This window comes from Anomaloglossus baeobatrachus, chromosome 7, assembly GCF_048569485.1.
Source record: "Anomaloglossus baeobatrachus isolate aAnoBae1 chromosome 7, aAnoBae1.hap1, whole genome shotgun sequence".
Taxonomy (NCBI): domain Eukaryota; kingdom Metazoa; phylum Chordata; class Amphibia; order Anura; family Aromobatidae; genus Anomaloglossus; species Anomaloglossus baeobatrachus.
The window spans coordinates 307,013,878-307,026,955 of NC_134359.1; the positions used below are offsets into that span (position 1 = coordinate 307,013,878).

Here is a 13,078-nt window from a genome sequence, read left to right on the forward strand (position 1 = left end):
CTCGGCAGTCCGTGCCCCTTGACACTGTCCCCTGCGACCGGGTTCCAGCTCCTACCAGGCCCAGACCAACGTCTGCCACCTAGTATACAGGAGTTCTCCTCTGTGGCCTCTCCTCACGAAAGCCACTTCCCCTCCTCTCTACTCTCAATTCTCAACTCTCAACTGTCACTGTCCTCACTTTCTCCTCACCAACCCCCTATTCCCTTCAGGCCCCCCAATGGTGTGTCTGATAGGTTCAAGTGGGAAGTGTTCCTAGGATTTTGATTGGCTAAGCTGTTAGCAACACCAAGGAGCAGGATCCGTAACCAAGGAGGAGCGGATACTGTGCAGAAGGGCAGATTGCACAATCCCCTGTGACGACCTGATAGGCCATGGCGTCACATGTCTATATACTGTATGTGTGTATATATGTGTGTACAGTGTTGCAGTCCTTCAAATTATTGATGCATATCAGCGTTATATAATAGAGAAAAGGAAAGTGTTCCCTGCCGGCTGTGCCGCGCTGCTGCCACCGACGCTCACCATAGTGTATGACATGTGCTCAGTAATCAATAACGACAATTACACAAGGAACATTTATTTTACAAAAACAATAAGTGAACAATGATGAGACGTCGCACATCCGCCTGTGATACAACAGCATAAAGTACAGCACAAAACGGCACAAAGTCAAAATCACATCCCAAAAATCTCAGAAATGTCTTCAACTTATGGGAAATTGCATCCAGTAATAAAGCAGCAGGTGAGCGGCATCCTGGGATTTACATATATGTCATATATACAGGCCCATACTGTGCGGTGACCTTTGGTTCTGATGGTGACACCCCGGCCTTAGTGGTGGCCACCTGCTCATGACGATGACCCATTCACAGTGATCATGACCCAATGAAGTTGATGATGACTCATGGAGTAAATGAGGACTCTCTGGTCTTCACAATGAATCTTTGGTAATGGTGTTGGCCTCCTAGTAGTGATGATAATGACTCTTCAATGATGATGATGATGATGATGTCTCTTCAGTGATGATGACGTCTTGATTTGCTGATATCTGATTCTTCACAAGGTCACGCAAAGGACGATAATCAGCAGAATGACTAAAAAGGCAATGACACCCCCGATAATCCACAGCACCTAGGAGAAAACACACTATTAGTGACACATGGTACCGGCCGTGTTACAGCCGCCATCGTTCTTACTCTGGGATCATCGCGGGTCATTCTCTAAGATTACATTCACACTGAATGTTTTCTCATTTTCCACTTTCTCCCGGTTCCTATTGTCTTTTATGGCTCTTGAACACTCGTGTGGGACTGAATCTAGAGGAAACTTTCCTTTCTCTGAGGCTCCTTTATGAAACGTACATTCTTGTGGGTAACAAGAGTCAGTCCACATACAAGTGTGATTGTAAGAATGGCCGATCAGCCAGACGTGGATCCACAGGAGCAGACACCTCCGTTCTACCTTTATATTCCCCCATTCCCCTTGAATCCCCTTCTGGCTATGACTCAAAAATATCCAAAGCCCAGCAGATGTTATTAGTTGGCCAGAAATGTCTATGGAGGCGCCCAGTGTTTGGGCAGGAGATCTCTATGGAGGCGCCCAGTGTTTGGGCAGGAGATCTCTATGGAGACGTCCAGTGTTTGGGCAGGAGATCTCTATGGAGGCCCCTGGTGTTTGGGCAGGAGATCTCTATGGAGGCGCCCAGTGTTTGGGCAGGAGATCTCTATGGAGACGTCCAGTGTTTGGGCAGGAGATCTCTATGGAGGCACCCAGTGTTTGGGCAGGAGATCTCTATGGAGGCACCCAGTGTTTGGGCAGGAGATCTCTATGGAGGCACCCAGTGTTTGGGCAGGAGATCTCTATGGAGGCACCCAGTGTTTGGGCAGGAGATCTCTATGGAGGCACCCAGTGTTTGGGCAGGAGATCTCTATGGAGGCACCCAGTGCTTGGGCAGGAGATCTCTATGGAGGCACCCAGTGTTTGGGCAGGAGATCTCTATGGAGGCACCCAGTGTTTGGGCAGGAGATCTCTATGGAGGCGCCCAGTGTTTGGGCAGGAGATCTCTATGGAGGCACCCAGTGTTTGGGCAGGAGATCTCTATGGAGATGTCCACAGTCTAGAGAATGGGGTCTCTCCTAGGACCGGGTGATTATTCTGCTGCACACCCATCGTGATCGGCGATCAGTAAAGAACTACTATCTGCGTGTAATACCAGGTGATGAGTCCCAGAGAAATGACTGCTGGCTACTAGAGGACTACGAGCCCCGACAATGAACGAAGAGAAGCTGCAGTGCACAGCAAGGAGGGCAACCTACTCCTAGAATTATCTAACTACTTAGTATAGCGTGTGGCCTGTGCACCGGATGTTCAGCGATTACCTTGTCATTTCTCCAGTTTCTGTTGACCTTTAACACAAAGAAAGAAGCAAAGTCAGCCATGACCTAGAAGAGTCCACGTCTCCATCATTAATGATCCATATCCAGCAGCACCTTCACTGTACTGTATTCTACCAGTCCTCTGTGATATCTAGATGTATAGTGTATAATATTCCCCATCACCTGACTGATACCACTGTGCCTCATGGAGCTGACTCCACTGTGCCCCCGATGGATCTGATACCACTGTGCCCCATGGAGCTGACACCACTGTTCCCCCATTGGAGCTGACACCACTGTTCCCCCAATGGATCTGACACCACTCTGCCCCCAATGGATCTGATACCACTGTGCCTCATGGAGCTGACACCACTGTGCCCCATGGAGCTGACTCCACTGTGCCCCCGATGGATCTGATACCACTCTGCCCCCAATGGATCTGATACCACTGTGCCTCATGGAGCTGACACCACCGTGCCCCCAATGGATATGATACCACTGTGCCCCCAATGGAGCTGACACCACTGTGCCCCCGATGGATCTGATACCACTCTGCCCCCAATGGATCTGATACCACTGTGCCTCATGGAGCTGACACCACCGTGCCCCCAATGGATCTGATACCACTGTGCCCCCAATGGAGCTGACACCACTGTGCCCCCAATGGAGCTGACTCCACTGTGCCCCCCGATGGATCTGATACCACTGTGCCCCCAATGGAGCTGACACCACTGTGCCCCATGGAGCTGATACCACTATACCTAATGGAGTTAATTCCACTGTGCCCCATGGAGCTCACACCACTGTGCCCTCCGATGGAGCTGACACCACTGTGCCCCCGATGGAGCTGACTCCACTGTGCCCCATGAAGCTGACTCCACTGTGCCCCATGGAGCTGACTCCACTGTGCCCCCGATGGAGCTGACACCACTGTGCCCTCCGATGGAGCTGACACCACTGTGCCCCCGATGGAGCTGACTCCACTGTGCCCCATGGAGCTGACTCCACTGTGCCCCATGGAGCTGACACCACTGTGCCCTCCGATGGAGCTGACACCACTGTGCCCCATGGAGCTGACCCCACTGTGCCCCCATTGGAGCTGACACCATTGTGCCCCCATTGGAGCCCTCCGACCTTTCCATTCACTCCTGATGAAGGCAGCAGCATCTCTCGCCGATGTTCGGAGCTGTCACTCTGCACCCACTGAACCCGGTATTGCACATTATTTGGGCAGATGTCAAGATCACCTTCCTGTGCCTAAAAACCATTATGGGTCTGGGGGAGGTGATCCGCTCCCGTCTTCCTTCATCATGGAAATTCAAAAACCAGACTGGCAGATTTGTACAAGGGTCCCATCCCAACGCCCTGAGGGCCATGAGACCCCCTCCAGATCCACATTCTACATGACCTGACTACATTTCTGGTCCCGGGGAGGTCAGATGTGGACTTTACCTGCTGGTTGATGTTGTTCTTCCCGGGGATTTGTGGGGGTGGTGGTGTGGGGTAGGTTTGTGGTCTCTGTGGTGGAAAAAAGAGAAATTATGACATGGACAATGTTCATGATTGAGAGGAAATCTGGACTTTTCATGATCATGCTGATCCTTCCATTATCCAGTCCATTCCCGGATTCTATTTGGGGTATGTCCTGTGCAGACGCCCCATCGCCCATCAGGCCTTACTCACCGAGAAGCCGCCGATCGGGTCTCTGTAGTCGTTGTCATTCAGGAGGTTTCTCTGTAAGAAATAGGAAGCAATTCATTATTATTCATCATCCAACACAAGAAGAACAAGGGGCGAAAAGTAAAGATCTGATGGAGACCCTCATAATGCTGGATGGCCGGTGACGTGTCCACCACACGCTCCCTGCTCATGACCCTCGGGACTTGTACAATGTGCAGATGTGTGTGGGACCTGTGTGAGGGATGTGTGTGGGACCTGTGGGATGTGTGGGGGATCTGTGTGAGGGATGTGTGTGGGACCTGTGTGGGGGATGTGTGTGGGACCTGTGTGAGGGATGTGTGTGGGACCTGTGTGAGGGATGTGTGTGGGACCTGTGGGATGTGTGTGGGACCTGTAGGATGTGTGTGGGACCTGTAGGATATGTGTGGGACGTGTGGGATATGTGTGGGACCTGTGTGGGGGCTGTTTGGGGGATCTGTGGGAGTTGTGTGGGACCTGTGTGGGGGATGTGTGGGGGACCTGTGGGATGTGTGTGGGACCTGTGTGGGGGATGTGTGGGGGATGTTTGGGGGACCTGTGGGGGATCTGTGGGGGAACCTCACTGCGAATGTCACCCATCACAAATCAGAGTCTGGGCAGAGGTGTAACATGACGCTCGTAGGCCCCAATGTGAATCTCAGCTAGGGCACTGATTATCCCGGGTCTGGTCATATGGGACAAGTAACCTCTGGTCAGGGGTCGACTGTGTCCCCTGCACCCGTTATAGTAACGCTCTTGAGTCCAGGGCAGCAGAAACATACAGGGGTGGATAATACTGATCCTCTGCAATAGACAGGGTGGCGCAATTTCGAGAATGTTCTTGTATTTTTAGGCCCAGCCCTCTCTCATCAAGCTACACCCTATCCACAAAACCACGCCCTCACTCAAGAAGCCACACTCCCATTCACAAAGTAATGCCCACTTCCACAAAGTGTTGCACCCATTTACACAAAGCCACACCCTCATCCTCACCAAACCACACCCTTCTCATAAAAGCCACACCCTTCCCTTAATGCCACACCCACTTCAACAAAGCCACACCCACTTTCCAAATGAGCTAAACTGTATTTTAAAACAATAAATAGTCTTATAATTAGAGGCATCAGATGCACCAAGAGATGGGAAAATGTGGGGCATCTTCCTTCAAAGGGAAGGCACAAACAATTCTGGGGTACAGTATGGCGGCATTATAATCAGACATAGTAGAGAGCCGGAGAGACGCACCTCTTCATCGTTCCTCAAATCTGAAAGGAAAGAGAAAGTCGTCAGATCTTCATGTCACTAATATTACTCTAATTATCATCCATTATTATTTCCTCCGGTCACACTACGATAAAACCCGAGGACAGAAGATGAAGCAGGTCCGGTGGTGACTGATAGGGACTGAGGCTGCATGGGGCAATCAACCTGGAGTGATGTGAAAGGCGAAGAGGAAAAGAAGAAGACAAGAAGAGGAGAAGAAGAGGAGAAGAAGAGGACAAGAAGAGGACAAGAAGAGGAGAAGAAAAGGAGAGGCAAAGAGGGAAATAAGAGGAGAGGCAAAGAGGCGAAGAAGAAGAGGAGAGGCAAAGAGGAGAAGAAGAGGAGAGGCAAAGAGGAGAAGAAGAGGAGAGGCAAAGAGGCGAAGAAGAAGAGGAGAGGCAAAGAGGAGAAGAAGAGGAGAGGCAAAGAGGAGAAGAAGAGGAGAGGCAAAGAGGAGAAGAAGGGGAGAGGCAAAGAGGAGAAGAAGGGGAGAGGCAAAGAGGCGAAGAAGAGGAGAGGCAAAGAGGCGAAGAAGAGAGGCAAAGAGGAGAAGAAGGGGAGAGGCAAAGAGGAGAAGAAGAGGAGAGGCAAAGAGGAGAAGAAGAGGAGAGGCAAAGAGGAGAAGAAGAGGAGAGGCAAAGAGGAGAAGAAGAGGAGAGGCAAAGAGGCGAAGAAGAGGAGAGGCAAAGAGGAGAAGAAGAGGAGAGGCAAAGAGGAGAAGAAGGGGAGAGGCAAAGAGGAGAAGAAGGGGAGAGGCAAAGAGGCGAAGAAGAGGAGAGGCAAAGAGGCGAAGAAGAGAGGCAAAGAGGAGAAGAAGGGGAGAGGCAAAGAGGAGAAGAAGAGGAGAGGCAAAGAGGAGAAGAAGAGGAGAGGCAAAGAGGAGAAGAAGGGGAGAGACAAAGAGAAGAGGCAAAGAGAGATAAGGAGAGGGAAACAGGAAAAAAGGAGTGGAGAAGAGGAGAAAAGAGTAAAAGGAGAGAAGAGTAAAAGGAAGAAGAGGAGAACAGGAAGAAAGGAGAGGAGAAGAGGAGAGAAGAGGCAAGAAGAGAGATGAGGAGAAAAGAGATAAGGAGCGGAAAGAAGTAAAAGAAAAGAGAGAAGAGGAGATGCAAATAGATGAAAGTAAAGAAAAAGAGAAGAGACAGCAGAAAAGAGAAGGATGGAGAAGAAAGAGAAAACATGAGAGGATAGGTAAAAAGAACAAAGGAATAAGAGTAGAGAAAAGTACTGCAGAAGAAGAGAAAGAATAGGAGAGGAACACAATGTCATCCTCCACCACTCACAGGTCATCTGATTAGTGGGGATCCCTGGTCACTCCCACGAGGACACATCGGGTGAGTGACATCCATCTGTCAGCACTGACCGGTAAGCTCAGGAGTTATGTCCTATAGGTGGGTGATGGGAGGACGCCGCCCCGGGCACACCACGTATAATGTACAGAGGTGACATTGTAGGGAGAACACCGCACTGGGGACACCACGTATAGTGCACACAGATGACATTGTAGGGAGGACACCGTCCTGGGGACACCACATATATTGTACAGAGGTGACATTGTAGAGAGGACACCGCCCCGGGGACACCACGTATAGTGTACAGAGGTGACATTGTAGAGAGGACACCGCCCCGGGGACACCACATATAGTGTACAGAGGTGACATTGTAGGGAGGACACCGCCCCGGGGACACCACGTATAGTGTACAGAGGTGACATTGTAGGGAGGACACCGCCCCGGGGACACCACGTATAGTGTACAGAGGTGACATTGTAGGGAGGACACCGCACTGGGGACACCACGTATAGTGTACAGAGGTGACATTGTAGGGAGGACACTGCACCGGGAACACCACGTATATTGTACAGAAGTGACATTGTAAGGAGGACACCGCACTGGGGACACCACGTATATTGTACAGAGGGGACATTGTAGGGAGGACACTGCCCCGGGGACACCACGTATATTGTACAGAGGGGACATTGTAGGGAGGACACTGCCCCGGGGACACCACGTATAGTGTACAGAGGTGACATTGTAGGGAGGACACTGCACCGGGGACACCACGTATAGTGTACAGAGGTGACATTGTAGGGAGGACACTGCCCTGGGGACACCACGTATATTGTACAGAGGTGACATTGTAGGGAGGACATCGCCCCGGGGACACCACGTATAGTGTACAGAGGTGACATTGTAGGGAGGATGCCGCCCCGGGGACAGCATGTAGAGTGGAGAGAGGTGACATTGTAGGGAGGACATGTATAATGTACTGAAGTGACATTGTAAGGAGGACACTGCGGTGTGGACTTCACACTTTATTTACTTCATAATTACCCCATTTTTCCCTGTAATCTGACTTTGCTCTTGGCCCTGGGGGCACATAATGATATAGGACCTGGGGGTCTCCTCACCTGAGCCGGCTCGCTGGGACGATCGGACGCTGCTGTCATCTGATGGAGATAAGAGAGAAAATAAGATACAATAATCATGGACAATTTGGGGGAAATTTTGCATCTAAATTTTGGTGTTTTTATCTGTAAAACATTTAGTGTATTGTGTTTTTTTAACCATTTTTTAGTCTTTTGTCTTCTCCATCCTCTATATATTCTCTAAATACAAAGATAAATGTGGAGCAATAATTTAGAGAAGTGAGAAAATCTCAGATAAATGTAAAACCCTTCCCCCACAATTCTACTGTCACGCTACGAGCGCATTCAGATCAACCAAGGACTGACGGGCAACAAAAAACACCTAAACAAGACAAGGGAGGAACATCGGGGGCACAATAACAATGGTGGGCCCTAACGCTAGTGAGAGGGTAGATGGTCACCTCCTGCACTCGCCTGCCACTGTCACCTGCACTCCTAACCAGTCCCTATACAGGGTCTCTCAACCTGTCGCAGAGCAGGAATACCTAAACACCCTGCGACCACCCTACTGTATGGGGAACTGGCCGGTGGCGTGCGCTAGACCCACCACTGCATTAATAATATACCAAGGGAAAAGAGAAACGGGGGAAAAACAACAAAGGAGAACTCCAACTCCAGGTCTGCAGACCACAGCTGAATTCTGCAACTAGGGCAACAGCTCCTTTCACCTCCTCGCCTGGCTTCCACTGGCATCAGAAAATAACCAGCACTTAACCAGCGGAGCAGCAGGTATATATGGGAGTTGGCAGTAGTTCCCCCCGGAAACACCTGAGGAGGAATAACGAGGAGGCTGCTGGTCATCAGAAACTGACATTAACCAACACAGAACCAAACACAAAGGATACAAGATTTAATGTAGAGAGTCTCTCATAGCAACAAGGAAAGAAGACCAGAGAATGTCACAGGTCCCAAAATAAGAAGAGACAGTCGTGACATCTACAGCTCAGATCCACCCATGCATTCCTCCCATCAAGCTCCCTTCACCATGCTCCCCCACTATGCTGCACCCACTGCACTACACCCACCATCCTCCCCCACCACGCTCCACCCACTGCACTCAACTCACCATGCTCCACCCACCATGCTCCACCCACTGCACTTCCCCATCACGCTCCCCTACAGCACTCCCCCACTGCGCTCCATCCACCATGCTCACCCACCGTGCTCCACCCACTGTGCTCCCTCATTGTGCTCCATCCACCATGCTCACCCACCGTGCTCCACCCACTGTGCTCCCCCCACTGTGCTCCATCCACCATGCTCACCCACCGTGCTCCACCCACTGTGCTCCCCCACTGTGCTCCATCCACTGTGCTCCACCCACCATGCTCCCCCACTGCATTTCCCCCACTGCATTCCTCCACTGTGCTCCATCCACCGTGCTCCACTTACCACGCTCCACTCACCACGCTCCACTTACCGCACTCCACCCACCGTGCTCCCCCATTACGCTCCCCTACCACACTTTCCCATCGTACTCCCCCATTCGCTCCCCCATTGTGCTCTACCACGTGCTCCCCTATCATGCTCCACCCACCATCCTCCCTCATCATGCTCCCCACCGCGCAATAGAGAAGTGATTGAATATTTCCTTCCAGTTTTTTCCTTCCTCCGCCGAGCTTCTGTGGCGCCCTGTGCCTAGTCGCCACAAATAATATCATACAACTACATGCATATTTCCATCTGTATGACATGTATTGTAAGCCTTAATGGGAGTGTTTTTCTCTGCTGCTCACAACAAAACAGATATTTACATACACTCCCTTAGGCCCCTTTCACACGTCAGTGATTCTGTTTGTGCTTTTTTTTAAACGTACCAGAATCACTGAAATACGCAGACGCATTATACTGAATGGGTCTGCTCACACATCAGTGATTTGTCACTGCACGTGTCTCCATGCGGCGTACCCGCGTGTGCGTGATTGCTGCACGGAGACATGTCCATTTTTTCTGGCATCACTGATGTTCCACGGACCATGCAGTGGTGTGGTCCGTGAAACACGTGCCAGAAAAAAACGTGCATTTAAAATAATAAACATTTTAACTCACCCGGCGTCCAGCGATGTCCTCTGCAGCCCGTTCTCCCTGCTGCTTCTAAGCCGGCTGATTACTGTCGCGCATATTCATTATGCGCGACACAGCCGACCCAGAAGCAGCTCCTGCAGGGGTCACCGCCGGCCGGATGCTGCGTCGCGGGAGCGATCAGCACCATGGACAGCGGGAGCGGGCGCAGGTGAGTTGATTACTAAGTGCAATCACGGGCCACGGAGAACGGAGCCCGGATTGCACTTAGACAACCCACGTGTGCCGAGATTCACGGCACACGGAGGGACATGTGCGTGTTTTACACGCCAGTGAAGAACGTCAGTGTTTTTCACTGACGTGTGAAACGGGCCATACTGGGGTTATTCCCTGGAGAGAAAACCAACTGTTGAGTATTGAGCCCTAAAAGGAAAAAGGTCAGGAGGAGCTGAGTTGTGAGGTAATTTTGAGTCTGACATGTGAGGTGAAGTGAGGAGTGCACTGAGGAGAGGTCCTGGCCTGAGGTGATTTCTAGAAACCTCTGGAGGGGCAGCTACACCTGTCAGGGTATCAGTCCCTAGGTCATCGGTGACAAAACTGAGAGACTGCAGACTTTTTACAAGGGACAGTGACATTTGCCTGGGAGCTCAGTGGCACGTGTAAGTCTGGAAACTTCTAGAAATAATAGAGTCTTCCTTCAGGAGTCCAGTCACCTGCTCGCCAGAAGGCATCACAAATCCGGATGCTTCTTGTCTTGGGAATCCCAGGATATCAAGATACCTATTCACCTATTCCCAGGTAGGGAAATAGTGGCAGAGGATGAGTACACTACAACAATACAGCAGAGAAGCCAAACTCCTACTGGGGCAGGGAAACCCCCCATTATGGCGAAGCCTGTGAGGAATGTTCCGGACTGTTCTGCAGAGCTTCAGTAACAGGTAACAGCTCCAGTCCTATCTCTGGCTGATTTATTCTCTCCTGCGCCATCCCTACCTCACCAGGAACCAGCCCTAGTGGGGGGAGGGGACAACCTTCTGGCACTGCACATCACCACCTAACTCTTGGGGCCCACCAGCAGTGCTGGCCATCCCTACCTCACCAGGAACCAGCCCTAGTGGGGGGAGGGGACAACCTTCTGGCACTGCTCATCACCACCTAACTCTTGGGGCCCACCAGCAGTGCCGGCCATCCCTACTTCAGCATTTCCAGGAACCAGCCCTAATGGGGGGAGGGGACAACCTTCTGGCACTGCGCATCACCACCTAACTCTTGGGGCCCACCAGCAGTGCTGGCCATCCCTACTTCAGCATTTCCAGGAACCAGCCCTAGTGGGGGGAGGGGACAACCTTCTGGCACTGCGCATCACCACCTAACTCTTGGGGCTCACCAGCAGTGCCGGCCATCCCTACTTCAGCATCCCCAGGAACCAGCCCTAGTGGGGGGAGGGGACAACCTTCTGGCACTGCGCATCACCACCTAACTCTTGGGGCCCACCAGCAGTGCTGGCCATCCCTACTTCAGCATCCCCAGGAACCAGCCCTAGTGGGGGGAGGGGACAACCTTCTGGCACTGCGCATCACCACCTAACTCTTGGGGCCCACCAGCAGTGCTGGCCATCCCTACTTCAGCATCCCCAGGAACCAGCCCTAGTGGGGGGAGGGGACAACCTTTTGGCACTGCGCATCACCACCTAACTCCTGGGGCCCACCAGCAGTGCCGGCCATCCCTACCTCAGCATCCCCAGGAACCAGCCCTAGTGGGGGGAGGGGACAACCTTTTGGCACTGCGCATCACCACCTAACTCCTGGGGCCCACCAGCAGTGCCGGCCATCCCTACCTCAGCATCCCCAGGAACCAGCCCTAGTGGGGGGAGGGGACAACCTTTTGGCACTGCGCATCACCACCTAACTCCTGGGGCCCACCAGCAGTGCCGGCCATCCCTACCTCAGCATCCCCAGGAACCAGCCCTAGTGGGGGGAGGGGACAACCTTCTGGCACTGCGCATCACCACCTAACTCTTGGGGCCCACCAGCAGTGCCGGCCATCCCTACTTCAGCATTTCCAGGATCCAGCCCTAGTGGGGGGAGGGGACAACCTTTTGGCACTGCGCATCACCACCTAACTCCTGGGGCCCACCAGCAGTGCCGGCCATCCCTACCTCAGCATCCCCAGGAACCAGCCCTAGTGGGGGGAGGGGACAACCTTTTGGCACTGCGCATCACCACCTAACTCCTGGGGCCCACCAGCAGTGCCGGCCATCCCTACCTCAGCATCCCCAGGAACCAGCCCTAGTGGGGGGAGGGGACAACCTTCTGGCACTGCGCATCACCACCTAACTCTTGGGGCCCACCAGCAGTGCCGGCCATCCCTACTTCAGCATTTCCAGGATCCAGCCCTAGTGGGGGGAGGGGACAACCTTCTGGCACTGCGCATCACCACCTAACTCTTGGGGCCCACCAGCAGTGCTGGCCATCCCTACTTCAGCATTTCCAGGAACCAGCCCTAGTGGGGGGAGGGGACAACCTTCTGGCACTGCGCATCACCACCTAACTCTTGGGGCCCACCAGCAGTGCCGGCCATCCCTACTTCAGCATCCCCAGGAACCAGCCCTAGTGGGGGGAGGGGACAACCTTCTGGCACTGCGCATCACCACCTAACTCTTGGGGCCCACCAGCAGTGCTGGCCATCCCTACTTCAGCATCCCCAGGAACCAGCCCTAGTGGGGGGAGGGGACAACCTTCTGGCACTGCGCATCACCACCTAACTCTTGGGGCCCACCAGCAGTGCTGGCCATCCCTACTTCAGCATCCCCAGGAACCAGCCCTAGTGGGGGGAGGGGACAACCTTTTGGCACTGCGCATCACCACCTAACTCCTGGGGTTCACCAGCAGTGCCGGCCATCCCTACCTCAGCATCCCCAGGAACCAGCCCTAGTGGGGGGAGGGGACAACCTTTTAGCACTGCGCATCACCACCTAACTCCTGGGGCCCACCAGCAGTGCCGGCCATCCCTACCTCAGCATCCCCAGGAACCAACCCTAGTGGGGGGAGGGGACAACCTTTTGGCACTGCGCATCACCACCTAACTCCTGGGGCCCACCAGCAGTGCCGGCCATCCCTACCTCAGCATCCCCAGGAACCAGCCCTAGTGGGGGGAGGGGACAACCTTTTGGCACTGCGCATCAGCACCTAACTCCTGGGGCCCACCAGCAGTGCCGGCCATACCACAGCCAAACATCCCAACTGGCGGCACAAACTCTTTATCTTATATTTCTTTTTCCACTTTTCAAATA

General features: G+C 52.9%; 1 protein-coding gene across 1 annotated transcript in view; it reads right to left on the reverse strand.

The window, feature by feature from the left end:
- Positions 1-576: 576 nt before the first annotated feature.
- LOC142246590 (uncharacterized) overlaps positions 577-13,078 on the reverse strand; it is a 140,805-nt gene continuing 128,303 nt past the window's right edge. Inside the window, exons 6-11 of the mRNA XM_075319658.1 lie at positions 7,747-7,785; positions 5,319-5,338; positions 4,059-4,109; positions 3,828-3,893; positions 2,379-2,405; positions 577-1,131 (exon numbers count right to left, since the gene is read on the reverse strand). Of these exons, the coding sequence (XP_075175773.1) occupies positions 1,057-1,131; positions 2,379-2,405; positions 3,828-3,893; positions 4,059-4,109; positions 5,319-5,338; positions 7,747-7,785 (278 nt within the window). The 3' untranslated portion in view covers positions 577-1,056. The remainder of the gene's footprint in view (positions 1,132-2,378; positions 2,406-3,827; positions 3,894-4,058; positions 4,110-5,318; positions 5,339-7,746; positions 7,786-13,078) is intronic.